The sequence below is a fragment of the Ictalurus furcatus genome, chromosome 12 (genome assembly GCF_023375685.1).
Source record: "Ictalurus furcatus strain D&B chromosome 12, Billie_1.0, whole genome shotgun sequence".
Lineage (NCBI taxonomy): Eukaryota > Metazoa > Chordata > Actinopteri > Siluriformes > Ictaluridae > Ictalurus > Ictalurus furcatus.
This window is the reverse complement of record NC_071266.1, coordinates 3,119,362-3,138,349: the sequence shown is the minus strand read 5'-3', so window position 1 is coordinate 3,138,349 and position 18,988 is coordinate 3,119,362. Positions and strand designations below refer to the sequence as shown.

At 37.3% G+C, this 18,988-nt stretch overlaps 1 protein-coding gene across 2 annotated transcripts in view; it reads right to left on the bottom strand.

The window, feature by feature from the left end:
• The window catches only part of gnas (GNAS complex locus), a 98,754-nt gene that overhangs the window by 53,102 nt on the left and 26,664 nt on the right, over nucleotides 1-18,988 (bottom strand). For both annotated transcript variants that reach the window (XM_053638209.1, XM_053638210.1), the window contains 3 exons: nucleotides 16,253-16,325; nucleotides 2,978-3,032; nucleotides 2,753-2,872 (listed from right to left, as the gene is read on the bottom strand). In XM_053638209.1, the coding sequence (XP_053494184.1) occupies nucleotides 2,753-2,872; nucleotides 2,978-3,032; nucleotides 16,253-16,325 (248 nt within the window). The remainder of the gene's footprint in view (nucleotides 1-2,752; nucleotides 2,873-2,977; nucleotides 3,033-16,252; nucleotides 16,326-18,988) is intronic.

Genomic DNA, 18,988 nt, shown 5'->3' with positions numbered 1-18,988 from the left:
TTTTTACAGTAATTCGGTGATGATTAAAAATCCAGTTTCAGATTAGCCAGATGATGCAGCACACCAAATTTCAGCTCAAACTTTTGGTTCCCGATAAACAGCTATTTGAACCTAACTACACCCCCTTTCAATGTCCATGCCCCAAACTTTGCAGACATGCTCAGAACTAGGCCTGCAACAACTAATCAATTAAAATCAATAATAAACGATAATTAAAATAATCCACACAAATTTCATTATGGATTAGTTTGGTCTGTGACATCACTGTGGATAATCCTCATCAGTGAGGTCACTTCACAACGGTGAAAAATGCATTTCTATGAATAAAACGCATCTGAAAAACAGAGTGAGCTGCTGCGGGAAAAACTGCATGATCCGGGTCATCCAAAACATGAGAATGTTTTATATTAAGTGCTTCAGACAAACTCGTGAGTGTATTAAAGTGGCTTATCGAGTCAGACGCTGCGACAGATGCGTGTGCTGTTTAATGTGTTCCAGACGTGTTTTCTTCAGCGCAGTAATGACATTTTTATCTTTATATCCTTATCTGTAAATGTTAAAAATTCATGCTAGGATTTCCATTTTACATAGACGCTCGTCCTGATAGCGAGCGAGTCTGCATTAAACTTCACTGGATGAGCGCGAGTCCGAGCATGCGCGTCAATCAAACAGCGCGCGAGAGAAAGGAAGCGCAATACCTGTGTGTTACTGCGGAACATTCAACCTCTTACCAGTTAACACTTTTTTAAGCATTTGTAATATAGTGATTTAGCTTCTGCTTTAAAGATTGTAGACAATCAGTTGTTTGTTGTTTTCAAAATATAATGTTAATGTATATTTTTAAAATCCTTTGCCCAATGTATAGCATCACCTACATAGATACAGTTAATAAATTTTTCATAGCCTTCAATTTGCACAATGTTTGAAGGACAACAATGGGCAGAATGTGAAGTGTTTTTTAGAAAAAAATACAGAAAATAATAATTGTCCTTTTAAGCCAACTAATTGATTAATCGAATAATTAATCGACAGATTAATCAATTATCAAAATAATCATTAGTTACAGCCCTATTCAGAACCTTGTACTGAGTTGGGTTCATGAATTACAACTGTTTGAGTAAACCAGCTCCACCTCCTTAAAACTGATTGATGTATGGCGTCCATACTGTTAACGATTAACAACATGTTTTTGTTCATTATTAAGATTCACACTCTGCTGAGTACCACCAGCAATTGTGAAGACAGACCGTGTGTGTGTGTGTGTGTGTGTGTGTGTGTGCGCGTGCGTGCGCGTTTAGGAGTGCTGCACCTCCACTGTAGCCTCCACTCATTGTCAGACAGTGTTTGATAACTAAAATCTCTCTCTCTGTCTCTCTCGCTCTCTCTCTCTTTGCCAGTATCAGCCAGAAGAGGATGTCCTCCAGGAGAGTTTTTAATTGAATTTTTTAAAAATTTTATTTTATTTTTATACCACACCGTGGTATCGACTTTGGTATTGAGTATCGTGTACTTTTGGTGGTATCGGTACAGACTACTAGATTTTTGGTATCGTGACATCCCTAGTGCATGCACAAACAGGCACCCTCACAGGCTAAATTGAGTAAGATCTCATTAGATAGTAGTGAGTCCCTACCCAAACCTACCACGTTTTGTGATGATAGTTCAATGTTAGCCCTTTCAAATGCATGTTGAAAGCTGATGGGATGATGGCAGCTATGTTTTTTAAGTAATTAGCTCCTAATCAAAGATCCACTTACAGCACATTTCAGCACATAAAAAGCCTCAGTGTAATCCTGTTAGTTTAGTGCATGGTAGCTATGTGATTAGTCTTAGCTAAAGACTGCTGTGAAGTATGGCAATACAATATAATGGTTTGCTAGGCTCCAATTTCTGTCCATCACAGTCAGAAAAAATCAACACTTTCATGCAACAAACATGCACATTGCTTTACTCCGCGGTTCACTTAGCTAAATTAAGTATCTGTTAGCAGTCAACACCCTCCTCACTTCCATGGATGGTATGAGTATGTCTCACATAATTGCAGCTCTTTATATTTGGCAAAGTTCTAGTTATACTATCTGTACATGAGTAACTGTAATAGGTCTAGTGATTCATATATAGTATGTCACTGTACTATGAAATAAATAAACCACCCAGTTTCCATCATGATATAGTTAACAACAAAGAGATTAATCTTCAAATGTGTCAAAAAGTACATTCAATACATATACGTATGAGCAGAGCACTGTAAAACAGTCCTTAATATTTATTATACAACTAGATTTTAACCATGCACATAAAGTCATAATAAAGCTGCTTCCCATTGCTCCAAAATGTAATTTATGTTGACTACCTAAATCAAAATTATTTGCTTATAACAACACAGTAGTAAGACAAAATTTTAAATTAGATTAGAACCAATAAGGCAGATTAGGGTCGCTGCCCTCTGTCTTCTCAGGAAAAGAGTACCTGCATAGGTAGGCAAAGTGCAAGAAGGCGTTGAATAACACTCTGAAATTCCCTGGGAAGTGTTTAGAGGTTATTATCAGTGCTAATAACTGCAGTGGCATGACACCTCAACAGTATACAGTACACTGTTCCCTCAGGTTGGAAGATTTGTTTAATTCACTCATGTGACATCCCAAAGGATGGAATAGGAAAGGATGGAGAACACAACAACGTCAAGGCATTCTGTCTCTCTCTCTCTCTCTGTCCAACCCTCACCCCTAAAATAAATGATCATGATACGTACCGGAGTGAATTCAACGTCTTTTTGATTGGTTAAATTGAGGATGTACTCGATTCGAAACTGGTTTGCTGGACAGGCTAACTGAACTGGAGGTACCAAGCTATTCATTGCTGTCACGATAGTCTGTAGAAAGAACAGGGTTTTCACATGACTAAAGCACATCTTTAAAAATAGCATTTCTTATAGCACTTGTAAGCTCATTAATGTTCTGTGAGGATCAACACTTACCTCTATAGCTTCTTTTATATTATTCTTAATATCCTGAATTTTCTGTTTTTTCTCTCTGTGAAACAAACAGACTGTCAGTCACGAACAGTGTATTCAAGACACCCATTTTATGTTGTTATCCAATTAATATACACATGCAAAATGGGATTTGCTATTTGCTGTTCATGAGATTCTAGGGTTTAATGTGTACATGACTTCTGGATTTTTAAAAAAGCACTGTTCAGGTTCAAGCAAACAGTGACCATCTGTGAAAAGCATGATATAATTGTTCAACAAAGTAGTCTAAAGGTTAAAATAAATAAAACAAGCATAAATCTTTAAACAACTTGTATCTCTTTTGTGCCAAATGCATAATAGCCTGTTCTAACTCTTGTCACTAACAGTCAATTCAATGTATATGAACATCTTAACACCAGCTGAAACCAAAAATAACTTAATACCACCTTTAGTGCTATACAGGTGTGATGGTATATTATCCTACGATAATGCGAGTTATACCAATATAATTCATTGTATTTAATTTTATCAATTAAAATGTACTTATATAGCACTTTTAACAGTAGACACAAGCACAAAGCAGTTTTTTAGAAATAGATTTAGATCCAATTTAGATGAGATATAGATTTAGATCCTTAATCAACAAGCCAAAATAAGGGAAAAGCCTTGAGAGGAACCAGACAAAAGGGAACCCATCCTCTTCTGGGTGACTCCAGATACTGGGATATAAATCATTACTCTTCCACAAATGTACTGTAAAGTAAACAGTAAAGAGTATGTTGAGAGGATGCTCAGTATGAGCATCAGGGTCTTTATAATTACAACAGAATTCGACAGTACCCAAGTGAAACTGGAGTATAGGTGATTTCCAACTGTGGCACTAAAAATGCACGGTTAAAAAACCTCACAAAAATAAGTGTAATCAATAGTTCTACATTCTGTTAATATATCATGTTTAAAAATATTCCATCAGGTTCCCTAAACAAATATTATGTATTACTTGACAGCAGGCCACTCAAATGGGTACCACCACATCCAGAGCACATTTGAAGTCTAGCACACCAAACAAAAACAAAAAAGCAAGTGTGCATTAAGTGTAGCAGGCACAAATTGTTCAGGGCTGTAGGCTGTTGAGTACACCAAGCAAAATTCACTTCTTCACACCTGTTTTCAGTCTATGTTTTCTGAAGCACAGTACAGGCAAAAAAAAAAGTGTCAAAGGAGTGAGTGATATAGCAGCCTAGGGTCTATGAAGAACATCAGATCTGTATTACTGATGAATCTAAAACATGTTGCATCAGACAGTTACATGGTGTTAAATGATCTGTTTAAATAAAGTGCATCCTTAATATACTGGAAGTGTTCAGTCTTTAAGTTATGGTCGATAGGTTAAACCGCAACGCTGACTCCATTTCCCAGCATACATAGCGGCTTACAAACATGGCCGCCCGGACTCCATTTCCCACAACACACATACACTTCCACACTCACAGTCGCCAGTCTTTTAATGATACACACCTGTTTGCAATCACTCGTTCATCACTGTGCACTATATAAACCTCATTTTGTTACAGCCTCACTCCAAAGTAATTGCTCAGTTTCCCTTGTGTTCTGTCATTACCAAGCTATTGTTATTGTTCTTTGCTTCCTGGTTTTGATCTTTGCCTTTGCCCACATTTCTCTGATTGTTTGACCCTGGACTGTTTATCATTCTGTTTTTTGCCTTAAGTTCTGGATTTGTCTGCCTTCATAATAAACTGTCCTTTTACCTGCACTTGCACCAGCTCAGAGTCTGTGTTCTAACAGTCGAGCATTAAGTGAACACAATTGATCAACCTATATGCTGTACTACTGTCTCAGTTCCCCCATCTAAACAGATCCTTTTGTCAACCTCAGAAATTACAGCAGAATTTCATATCGTTGCTTGTGGTTTTTTTTTTGTTTTTTGTTTTTTTTACATAGATTAGAAAACTGAATTGTCCAATGGGAAAACTAAGATTAAGACTTATTTTGAAAAACAAAATATTACCATAATCAACATCCCACACCAGTATTAACAAGTCATCTACGTGTAAATATTACATCTCAATCTATGTAGCTAAAATTACAGAAAACAAACAAAGCTATCTAGTTTTTGTTATAAAATATCCTAAAACAAACAAGCTATCTATGTTAAATTGTAATTCTTGGATTGTATCCATCTGAATAATTAGCTATTAAAAGACACGTGCCAAATTACATCTTTAGACACAAATTAGGTATCTAAGTATTTTCTAATCTAGTAAGGCCTAAGATGACCAGTACTCAAAACAAAACAAACCTTTCGGTAGGTTTGAAAGCTATGAGAAAATTCAAACAACCTCAGGATTTGCTTTGAAGCCATCTTGCGTAAGCACAGTTAAAAGCAAGTATACTTCAGCCTCTACAGGGAAGGGTCACTCAGTGTCATGTCCAGACCAGGTAAGTTGTATTATGATTATATATAGTTGTATTATAATTGACAAGATAAATTACCAGTAAATTAATTACATACATCCTAGTGTTTGTTTAGCTCCAATAGTGCGAAGTGGTTATTAAATATGTTGGTTACAAAACAATTGTATCAATGTAAATCCCTGTCAATTACCATAAATGACAAGATGGCTGACAATGAAATTCAGGTGATTCACTTCCTGGTTGACGGCTTTGCTGTCAGATTCATTGGCACATTATTTTTAGCAAACCGTTTGGAATATTAACATTCTTTTGATAATTTTTGCCCAGGTTGGTCTGAAGATGACGTATGCCAAATTTAGTGTTCACTGGACATAATCTATAGGAGGAGTAGTGAAAAGTGATTTTGACAAAATCCAAGATGGTCGACAGGACGTACACTTTCAGCACACTCCAGGGAATTATAGGAAAAAAGAATTGTGAATTTAGCACAAATTTTTCAAATGATATAATTTTTTTTTTAAAGTTGTTACAGTTCTTGACCACAAGGTGGCACAATCACGAAACCTCTTGGGTACATTCAGGGCATGGTCCTGAAGACACTTATCAAGTTTTGTGATGATATGTAGATGAATTGCTGAGATACACTCTGACTCCTGTTTTTTTTGGCATTTGCCAGCACGTTACAGAAGAACAGTTTTGAAAATCAAAATTCCATCTTTTGTACAGACATGTCTCAAGATGATGTGAGCCAAATTTGGTGAATACTGGACAAAATTTGGAGGAGGAGTAGCAAAAATGGCAGTTAGATGTGAGCATTTTTAGCATGTTGTAACATTTGACCAGTATGTGGCGCACAAAATTTATTGCAAAGCCTCAGACCATGGTCCTGAAGCCTACCTAGTTTTGGTGTCAGTGCGCAAAGTCGTTACTGAGATACATCCCCACGTTTTGTTTAGTGGCTTGACCATCAGATTTGCTGGCCCATTGCAGACAAACTATTAGGAGTATTCAAAATTCTTTTGGATGACTTTCGTGAGAGCTTGCTCAAGAGATTTCATGTGCCAAATTTGTTGATGATTGGACAAACTTTGTAGGAGAAGTAGCGAAAAAAATGTTTTTGATGAAATCCAAGATGGTAGAAAATCTAATTAGGAATTTGGTGTCATAGGGTGGAACTCGTCTCGACACAGGAAATCCAGGGATGCCAGGCTTTTAAATTTTGGACACATGGTTCAAAAGTTATGACCATGAATGTACCTCCAAATTAGGCCCAAATTTGACCCCAATAGTGGGTCTAGAGCGTTGGCAGCACTTGGCCCAAATTTAGTCAGAATGTTCCTTAGAGCATCCACTAATCATTGTGCCTAATTTCACCAATTTTGGTGCTTGGCCCCCTTATTAACTCAGTCCATCCTATTTTAACATTATATTACAAATATTTTCCTGTGAATCAAAATGAAACCACCAAGTTTGTCACAGTTCGCAGTAACGATTTCTTCTCTACTTGATCACTGAATAGACCTATAATATTAACAATATAATGAATAAACTAATAATATGACCTTAAACAGGAAGGTTTGTTACTTGCAAATCAGATTTGGCTACAGAGTGAGAGAGTGAGCTAAAGCACTAGAATTTTGTGATTTCGAAAGCCACTGACTTATGGATAAATTTGGATGCATGCTTAACATGTCTGAAGATTGGTGAATTTGACTGACAAACTCTTTTTTGAATTATTTTTCCATAGAAGATAAAAGATTTACTGCACTCTTTTTAGAATGGCCTGTTTTATTCAGCCTCCAATTGACCATGGCTCTAATAGAGTTTTGTTGTAATAGTTATTTGAACTCAAAGCTCAGCACTTAGTGTCTGCTTAAGACGAGCTGGGGAAAAGTTATATTCAATAACCCCTGACACATGTGGCAAGGCATACAAGCTGCCACAGACTACAAAGTCATGATGACCAGCCTATAAACAATAGCCTCTCCACAGCGGAGGAACTCAGTTTGTTCTTTGCCTGCTTTGACAGAGAGAACAATAACAGGAATACAGTTAGGCCTACATTGCCACCTGACCAACACCTACTGCCGACACTGAACACTAATGGGGTCAGAAGGGTTCTGCACAGCATCAATGTGAGGAAAGCAGCTGGTCCTGATGGTATCCTAGGGAGTATACTTCATGCATGCGCCAACCAGGTGAAAGAGGTCTTCACCAGCATTTTCAACCTCTCCTTGACCAGCGCCATTCTCCCTAAATTCCTCAAAACTACATGAACTGTGCCCATCCCCAAACAGCAATATGTGAGTTGTGTGAATGACTATAGTCCAATTGCATTCATGCTTTTGATATCCAAGTGCTTTGAGAAGCTGATTCTGGCACATATTAAAAGTATCATCCCTGCCACTCTGAACCAGTATCAGTTTGCTTATCAGGCAAACAGATCAACAGAGGATGCATTCAACCTTGCCCTCCACACTGCCTTGGAACACCTCGAAGGGCCAAACGCATATGTCAGAATGCTCTTTGTTCACTTCAGTTTGGCCTTCAACACGGTCATTCTCCATGTGCTGGTGTCCAAACTCCACAGCCTAGGCTTAAGCACAGCAGTCTGCAGCTGGATTCTAGACTTCCTGACCACATCAGCACGTCAGGTTAAGAAAGCACACATTCTCCACTCAGACCCTGAATACTGGTGTTCTGCAGGGATGTGTGTTAAACCCTCTGCTATATGCCCTCTTCACCCATGACTGTCTACCTGCCCATCCAACAAATACCATTGTGAAGTTTGTGGATGACCCGACAGTCATTGGGCTGATTACAAACAACGATGAGACTTCATACAGGGATAAGGTATGGAACCTGACAACCTCATCCTTAACACCAGGTTTACAAAGGAGATTGTGTTGAACTTCAGGAAGAAAAGGAGAACTGACCTTTAACCTCTGTTCATAAATGGCAAGACTGTGGAGAAAGTCCCCAGTACAAATTCTTGGGGGTGCTTCTGCTGTCGTTGGAAAGGCACAACAACGCCTCTACTTCCTGAGAAGACTGAGGAAAGTGAGAAAACTACTGATGTACAGCGGAGAGTGTACTGACGTATTGCTTTACAGCATGGTACACCAGCTGCACAAGAGAAAACCAGAAGGCTCTGCAACAGGTCATCAGGACTGCTCAGAAAATCATTGGCACACTGCTACTGGCAATTGAGGACATTTATCTGTCCAGATGTCAGAGCAGGACCTCCAAAATCATCAGAGATAGCACCCACCCACCCTGTACACAACCTTTTCAAACTGCTCCCCTCTGGCATGCAATACAGGACAATTCACACCACAAGGATGAAAAACAGCTTTCTCCCCAGAGCTGAACACTGCCTGATTCCCTCCCCCCCAACAACCACCAAAGACACACACACACACACACACACACACACACACACACACACACACACATGCAATTGCACATGCACCTTTGCACATCCTGTCTTACTGTCTGTCCTACTATCTACTGTCTTACTGTAGCACACTGTTGAACTTTCAATTGTTTACATACATGCAATTGCATATAAGTAAACGATTGAGCATCTTGTCTAACTGTCTGTCCTACTATCTTACTGTCTTACTGTAGCACTTTGTTTAATTTATCTTTCTTTAATTTACTATTTTATACTTATTAGTCTGTTTTTTATATTGTTGCTTTATGTTGTTGTCTGAAGAACCCCTTGAATACCACTATAATCTCATTGTTTTGCACAGCAGGACAATGACAATAAAGTCTTCTTATCTTATCTTAAAGGGATGGTTCACCCAGAAATGAAAATTCTGTCATCAATTACTCACCGTCATGTTGTTTCAAACCCATAAGATTTTCATTCATCTTTGGAACACAAATGAAGACATTTTTAATGAAACCTGGGAGATTCTTGTCCTGCAATTTACAGTCCAAGTAACCAAAACTTTCAAGCTCCAAAAAGTTCATAAAGTAATCCAAGTGCCTCCAGTTGTTTAATCCCAATTTTATGAAGCGATACAAATGCTTTGTGTGTAAAAAAAAAAAAAAAAGAAGAAGTTTTTTTCCACAAAATATCTCCACTTCTGCATAGATCTCTGACGATGCATATGTGTTGTGTTGAAGCGAGAGCGGACAAAAAATGTAAATACTCCTCTATGTTGAAAACACTCCTCTGCAGACATCTTTGTTACAAATTGTCTATGTAACATAAACTTATGGATTAAGTTTGTGTACAGTGTCCCTCTTCCTCTGCTGTAAACAGTGCAGCGTTTTCGGTTTCGGTTGTGTCACGAGATACAATGGGATACTTATTTGCCATAACACATTCCATGTAAATGTCATATAAGCTCCCATCAGTGGAGGTGACAAAATGTGCATCAATTCTAAGGCTAACACCATAATAAATGTATCAACTGCCAATGTTAGTGTGCGTGTGTATTTGCATCTTCATTTGCATTTTGTTTACACGAACGTACAATGTCTGCCAAATTTCAAATGGGAACGCAAAGTCCATTTGCAATTGCATTTCCCATGTCTTACAAGTTATGGCCCTGTCATATATAAATAGCAATAACAATTACCCCATTTGCTATTTCGTTTCCTCGGCGCTGCGTACGGAGCTTGCCAAAATTCAGATGGAATCGCAATCCCTTTTGCATTTGCATTTCCGATGACTTGCACAGAAACCTGTTGATCAGTGTTGGGGTGGGAGTATACTATGGAGCGTGTTTGTATTTGGAAGTGATGTCAGACACAGTCGACGTCCAAGAAGTAGTGATGGTAGTTCCAGCTCTTTTTATTAGGCCGGATCATTTTGGCTCAGCTCAGCAATAAGAGCCGGCTCTTTCAGCTCCCAAATGGCTCTTCATTTAGTATCACTTCTGTTTTTTATAATTCAGCCAAATTTAGCAATATTTTGACCTATGTGTGCACATATATCACTTCAATTATTCAGTGAAATTATACTAAACCTTAGAATTTCCAAAATACCATAATTTTACATTATGTTTGTTATAAAAACCTTAAACAATGTAAAAACAAACACTTGTGTATTGAATGTTTTATTTATATATTTAATTATCCAAAACACACACCATTAAAAAAATTACACTCAAAATGGAACACAGTGTGTCATATAACAAATAAAAATTAATAACAATGTGGAAATTTAGATGTACAATTTTAATATACCTGTGAATGTTGTTAGTGGACCCTGCTCAATATGATATTTTTACCTTACAAATTCTACATACTGCCTTTATGTTGTCTATGTCAGAGGTTCTCAACCCCATATTGGAGGAGACCAGGTTATAATGATTATCTATTCTATATAAAATCTATCTATCTATCTATATATAGTGTATATATATCCATATATATTGTATGTATATATAATCTGTTTTTGATAGATAGATAGATAGATAGATAGATTTTTTTTTTGCTTTTGTGTTTTATTACTTTTTAAATTACTTTTCATAACATGATTTTTAATTTTTTTTTTAACTTTTACAAAACTATATAACGGACAGGTATTAAATATGAATAATATAAAATGTTTGTGAACACTATAACTACTTTGAACAAGAGAACTAGGCTGTAATAACATGTACTATTTAACATTGCACTACATTCATCTTGCGTTCTAAAAAACATTGGCATGTGAATGATGTAAATTGGGAGGAAGGGCGCGTCCCGTTATCCATGACATTGTTAAATCTCCGGCTCTCGGACTCTCACTGTACAGAGCAGACGCAGAGAGAGGTGAGAGTGCAGAGGGAAAGCAAGACCTCGCGCTTGCAGGACAGTACTGGTGACATTTGGAAAGTCGCTAAAAAAGTTTGTCCAAAAAGTCACTAGATTTATCGCTAGGCGTTTTTTTTTTTTTTTTTGGCAAAAAAAAGTCGCTAAAGGGGTCTGAAAAGTGTCTAAGTTGGTAACACTGGTCTGCACTGACAGCTAGATAAAAGGCAGGCTAAACTCCGCCTCTACCCAAATGATGCCCTGTCTGTTTTTTTCTTGAAAAAATTCGTGCCCTCCTTCCGATCTCTCCACGCCCCCCGAGGGGGGCACGCACCCCTTTTTGAGAACCACTGGTCTACGTTATTAAAATGCACCCAAATGCTACTTCATTTTCGACCATCACTCATCTAATTTTCTGACTCAAAATTAAGGATAATCTGTCTGCCACACTGCTCAGCCATGCGCACTCCATGCAGGAGTGAAGCATCAGCACAATCAGTTGTGTATTGAAGTTCAGCACATTTTCCTTCTTGCCTGTTGACTATGACTGACGTCACTTCCAAATACAAACACGCCCCATAGAATACTCCCACCCCAACACTAATTGACAGGTTCCAGTGCAAAACATCATAAATGCAAATGCAAAGGGAATTGTGATGCCATTTTAATTTTGGAAGGCTCCATAAGTGAGGCTGAAAAAGTGAAATAGCAAACGGGTTAGGGTCAGCTAATTGCTATCGCTATTTCTATACGACAACTGCAAATGAGCTTCCCGTTTCCACTTAAAATTGGTCAGACATTGCATCTTCGTGTACACAAAAATGCAAACAGTAATACACAATTTGCATTTTCATTTGAATTATGTCCCAATTTGTGCAGCCACAAACAGAAAACACAACTGCAAATACAATTTGCAATTAGTTTTGAAAATTGTCTGTAGAATACTTCCATAGCTGGCAATTAAGCAGATTTCGTTTAGTTCAGCTTTACTTCCACAAACTTCACTACTTCCATAAGCAGTAACAGGTGTTCTGATAGAAAAACAAAAAAGACATTTAGATTGGACCTTTAGAAATTTACTTCAAGTTGAAGTGAGAGACACATACAGTGGTGCTTGAAAGTTTGTGAACCCTTTGGAATTTTCTGCGTAAATATGACCTAAAACAACATCAGATTTTCACACAGTAGATACAGAAAGCCCAATTAAACAAATAAGACAAAAATATTATACTTGGTCATTTACTTATTGAGGAAAATGAGCCAGTATTTAGATATACATTTCTGTGAGTGGCAAAAGTAGGTGCAACTATGGTGCAACATTTCCGGTAAATGTTGATCAGTCCTGCACATCGGCTTGGAGGAATTTTAGCCCATTTCTTTTACAGAACAGATGAAACTCTGGGATATTGGTCGGTTTCCTCACATGAACTGCTTGCTTCAGGTCCTTCCACAACATTTCTATTGGATTAAGGTCAGTACTTTGACTGGGCCATTCCAAAACATTAACTTTATTCTTCTTATGACCCAATTGTTCCAAGGTTGCCCTGGCCCAGATGCAGCAAAACAGGCACAAACCATGATACAACTACCACCATGTTTCACAGATGGGATAAGGTTCTTATGCTGGAATGCAGTGGGTTTTTTTCGCCAAACATAACGCTTCTCATTTAAACCAAATAGTTCTATTTTGGTCTCATCCATCCACAAAACATTTTTACAACAACCTTCTGGCTTGCCCGTGTGATCTTTAGTAAACTGCAGATGGGCAGCAATGATCTTTTTGGAGAGCAGTGGTTTTCTCCTTGCTACCCTGCGACACACACCATTGTTGTTCAGTCTTTGCCTGACTCATGAACATTAACATTAGCCAATGTGAGAGAGACCTTTAGTTGCTTAGATGTTACCCTGGGTTCCTTTGTGACCTCGCAGACAATTACTCATCTTGCTCTTAGAGTGATCTTTGTTGGTCCCCACTCCTGGGGAGAGTAACAATGGTCTTGAATTTCCTCCATTTGCACACAACCAGTCTGATTTGGATTGGTGTAGTCCAAACTCTTTAGACATAGTTTAAATTCAGATGGAATCGCAATCCCTTTTGCATTTGCATTTCCGATGACTTGCACAGAAACCTGTTGATTAGTGTTGGGGTGGGAGTATACTATGGAGCGTGTTTGTATTTGGAAGTGATGTCAGACACAGTCGACGTCCAAGAAGTAGTGATGGTAGTTCCAGCTCTTTTTATTAGGCCGGATCATTTTGGCTCAGCTCAGCAATAAGAGCCGGCTCTTTCAGCTCCCAAATGGCTCTTCATTTAGTATCACTTCTGTTTTTTATAATTCAGCCAAATTTAGCAATATTTTGACCTATGTGTGCACATATATCACTTCAATTATTCAGTGAAATTATACTAAACCTTAGAATTTCCAAAATACCATAATTTTACATTATGTTTGTTATAAAAACCTTAAACAATGTAAAAACATCAAACACTTGTGTATTGAATGTTTTATTTATATATTTAATTATCCAAAACACACACCATTAAAAAAATTACACTCAAAATGGAACACAGTGTGTCATATAACAAATAAAAATAAATAACAATGTGGAAATTTAGATGTACAATTTTAATATACCTGTGAATGTTGTTAGTGGACCCTGCTCAATATGATATTTTTACCTTACAAATTCTACATACTGCCTTTATGTTGTCTATGTCAGAGGTTCTCAACCCCATATTGGAGGAGACCAGGTTATAATGATTATCTATTCTATATAAAATCTATCTATCTATCTATATATAGTGTATATATATCCATATATATTGTATGTATATGTAATCTGTTTTTGATAGATAGATAGATAGATAGATAGATTTTTTTTTTGCTTTTGTGTTTTATTACTTTTTTAATTACTTTTCATAACATGATTTTTAATTTTTTTTTTAACTTTTACAAAACTATATAACGGACAGGTATTAAATATGAATAATATAAAATGTTTGTGAACACTATAACTACTTTGAACAAGAGAACTAGGCTGTAATAACATGTACTATTTAACATTGCACTACATTCATCTTGCGTTCTAAAAAACATTGGCATGTGAATGATGTAAATTGGGAGGAAGGGCGCGTCTCGTTATCCATGACATTGTTAAATCTCCGGCTCTCGGACTCTCACTGTACAGAGCAGACGCAGAGAGAGGTGAGAGTGCAGCGGGAAAGCAAGACCTCGCGCTTGCAGGACAGTACTGGTGATATTTGGAAAGTCGCTAAAAAAGTTTGTCCAAAAAGTCGCTAGATTTATCGCTAGGCGTTTCCACTCCTGGGGAGAGTAACAATGGTCTTGAATTTCCTCCATTTGGACACAACCAGTCTGATTTGGATTGGTGTAGTCCAAACTCTTTAGACATAGTTTTGCAACCCTTTCCAGCCCGATGAGCTTCACCAACACTTTTTCCTCAAAAAATCTCCTTTGTTCAAGCCATGATACACTTCCACAAACGTGTTGTAAAGATCAGACTTTGATAGATCTCTGTTCTTTAAATAACAGAGGGTGCTCACTCACACCGGGTGCTCACTCACACCGAATGTCATCTCATTTATTGAAAACACCTTCAAACTAACTGCTAAGTTTCACATACTTTTTCTACTCACAGATGTAATGTAATATTGGATCATTTGCAGGTAATAATGGATCATTTTCCTCAATAAATATATAACCAAGTATAATAATTTTATCTCATTTGTTTAAGTGGGTTCTCTTTGTCTACTTTTAGGACTCGTGTGAAAATCTGATGATGTTTGAGGTCATATTTATGCAGAAATATAGAAAATTATATAGGTACTCCGGTTTCCTCCCCCAGTCCAAAGACATGTATAGTAGGCTGATTGGCATGTCCAAAGTGTCCGTAGTGTATGAATGGGTGTGTGAGTGTGTATGTGATTGGCACCCTGTCCAGGGTGTACCCCGCCTTGTGCCCGATGCTCCCTGGGATAGGCTCCAGGTTCCCCGCGACCCTGAAGGATAAGCGGTATAGAAAATGGATGGATGGATAAAGGTTTCACAAATTTTCAAGCACCACTGTATGAATGCCATAATAACAAAATTACTATTTTGCTTAAATAATAATAATAAATAATAAATTATGAATTATAAATTATAATAATAAATTTAAATAATAAATCAACAGTGTCTCTAATAGTGTTTATGTCCTAAAGAAAAACAAACTGCCATTAAAAGCCCTGAAAATACATAATAAAAATACATAATTAATTAGGGTCATTTTTGATTCACTGATGATTCTTTACACAAACAAAACTAAAAACATTGTACAAGATCACCAGTTGTCAAACTCAAAGCCCACTGTCTCATTCCATTTAGCCTGCCCAAACTTGCAAAAAATAATGGAAAATTGTAGTGTAGTACATTACACACCATTTTCACACTGGAGCAGTACTGAAATCTTACCGGAGGAGTTGCATGAGCATATACAACCATCTAATCAACATCGCACTTGTTCTGTCTGCACCACCGACGCAACTGTGTGATCAATTTTTTATATTTAATATTATAATTTCAATATATGTTTGTGAAGTCCAAAAACATAACCATGCCCATGGGTACAGTCAACAACTGATACTGATCCAAAATGGACATCCTTACTATGATCAGCCTGCTCTCTGCAAGCTTCTGTTAAGCTACTTAAAACATCACAGGTACAATGGCAACATGTTTTAAGACAATTTGTGTCCTATGTTCAGGTGCAAGACATTTACTGTGTAAAATATGTATATGTCGCTGGATCAGATCAGAAAGTATGTCCTATCCAACCCTATACTGCACCAGCATTTGAGTCCAATATCAGCACAATAACAATATTCAGGGTCGGATCTGTACAACCCTACCCTAAAAAATCTAGACAAAAAAGAAGAAAGTAATAACTGTATGGAGCTTGGTGTGTGAACTGCTATGATGTTAACAGGAAATGTTGGCATTGAAAGTTATAATACAATGACAGTTTCTTATTGTTTGCCACATGTTTGTCATAGATCATGCATAAAGTAGACATGGAAATGGCACTTACTCAGCATTGAAGCCATTGACATGTAAAATGCGCATCTGTTTGACTATAGTGCTTTTGCCCGATTCTCCAGCTCCTAAAGAAAAAAAAAAGGAGATTCAAAGCATGGGTGAAGAAAAGGGGAGATCATGTCATTGAATAAATTAACAGTACAATTTACAGTTCATTCAATCCCCAGTCTAAAAGTACACTTAATGCCATAGGTAGCATATTACAAAACATTTGTGTGGTACCAAACATGTGTACTATATTAAGGATCAATCAAAATTTCAATGAAAAAAAAAATCAAGATATCCTAAAACACTTTTATTCACTGATCATACTGATCTGAGAACAGTCTGGGGTATGCTACACCAGTCAAGCAGAACCATACACAATGGTGCAAGCTGTGAGAATTTGGATTGTTTAACCCATCCTGTGTGAAAGATATAAGACAAATTAAAGAAAAGACTAGTCTTTGTTATGGCGAGGCAGGCATTTTGCTGCCATGGTTTTCCTCTACTTGGACTGATGTGTTAAACAGCATTTTCCACCAACATCATCAAAACACCAATTGAGAGAATATCATTTGAAATTATGGCAGTCAGTAGAATCTATGCCAAGGCATACTGAAGCTCTACTGGTGATGGCTCATGGTGGTTCAACAAGTAACTTGAGTAACTAAGACATCCATCCATCCATCCATCCATCCATTTTCTAGACCGCTTATCCTACAGGGCCGCAGGGAAACTGGAGCCTATCCCAGGGAGCATAGGCACAAGGCGGGGTACACCCTGGACAGGGTTCCAATCTATCACAGGTGACAATCACATACACATTCACACACTGCAGACACTTTGGACATGCCAATCAGCCTACCATGCGTGTCTTTGGACAAGGAAGGAAACCGGAGTAACTGGAGGAAACCCCCGCAGCACAGTGAGAACATGCAAACCTCGCACACACAAGGCAGAGACGGGAATCAAACCTCCGACCCTGGCAGTGTGAGGTGAACGTGCTAACCAATAAGCCACCATGCATCCTCACACTAAGACATTTTTTTTATTTAATTTGCCATCTACGTGGCTGGACACAAATTTACATTTGTCAGGTTAGCGCTCATCCAGTTATTTAAATAAAAGCCAAGGAAGGGACGAGCAACATCAGCCTAGAGAATAAGGCATACACAAGTTTATCTAAAGATTAGGACAGGGCATTTTGTATATAAATGGGTAGAACTTCTGCCAAAATACATGTAAACCTTGAAAAAGTCACCAAATATTCCTATTTTATACATTCGCATTTTGTGCTTATATGGCAAACATAAACCTTACTCGCCAATCACATATTTAGACTCGCTTGTGGGATCGCCTCTAAATATGCTAAATATAGTATATCTAATTAGTGATAACTCAAAGGGAATATAAAATGTTTTATGTCTTCCTAAAGACAAAGAAGCAGTATTGCCAACTCTTTTCAGCAGAAAGTAGCTAATACAACTCAAAAAGTCAATAGAACTTGGCACATGCATATTTGTTGAATTTTTATGATCATTTGCATACCAAGTTGTGTTCTGAAGACACTTCAAAAATAGAATAAACGTGACTAGACTAAATTGAACTAGAATATAATAGAGTTTTATCAAAATAGATAATAATAGATTATTTTATTAGAATTATTTCTTATAGAATGAAGTCATCTTTGGTCATGACACCACAAATCATTATGGTCTTCAACTATTTATTTCTTTATAAAAAAATTATTTATTTCAAGAGTGCAGACAAATTGTGGTAGTGAGTAGTAGGGAAATAGACAGAAATGAAATCGCTTTAATTACTATACGTAGAAAAGTTTGCCACCTAAGTAATGCCCTGGTGCCGCTTAGAGGTTGCTAGGACATTGACAGTCAGTTGCTATGGTATAACAGGTGGTTCCTAGGTGTTGTTTAGGTGGTTGCTAGAGAGCATCAGCACAATCTGACTTATGGTGTCTGAAAAACATGTACGTAAATTTAACCCCACACCCTATGGATGACCATGGCCCCTTCCTTAGCAATCGGCCACAGAATCTAGTCTTTAATACACCTTGTTACATTTTGTGCTAATACATCTACTCTATCATGTATTATTGCTGTTTGGGTAAATTAGGCTCCACTTGTAATGACTGGTACATAGCAGCCATCTTGTTTGGAAATGTCAACATGTTTATAATTATTGTAGGTCAGACAATAATAAGCTACACACCACATTTTGGAGATTCAGCAAAATCCTTGAACTAATTAGCAAAACTAGGTTTTGCTTATTATGCACACTGTCATAAATTTGAGTGGGCAGGACTAAATACAACAAAAGGCAAATTTTTATGATATAAACCAAAGAATCAGGAAAAAGAAGTTTCATCTTACACCTTATTTTACAAGAGAGATACTTGTTTATAAGTGGGAAAAAACATGAATTTTGCTGCCAGTGGCTAATTTGAGTGAAACTGTATCAGTTACTAGCAGGTCCTTAGAGAGACCTAAGATTGGTAACCCTATCAAATGATTTGATAGAGTTGATTATTAGGTGGAGCCATAATGTTTATAAAACTCAACATATTTTTGACAAGTATCGAGTATCAAACAGTCACGATTCAGTTGACACCACATTGACTACGTTTACATGGACAGCAGTAATCTAATTATTGACCTTATTCTGAGTAAGATAATAATGTGATTAAGGTGTTTACATGAGTCGTTTTTAGAGTACTCCTTTCATGTAC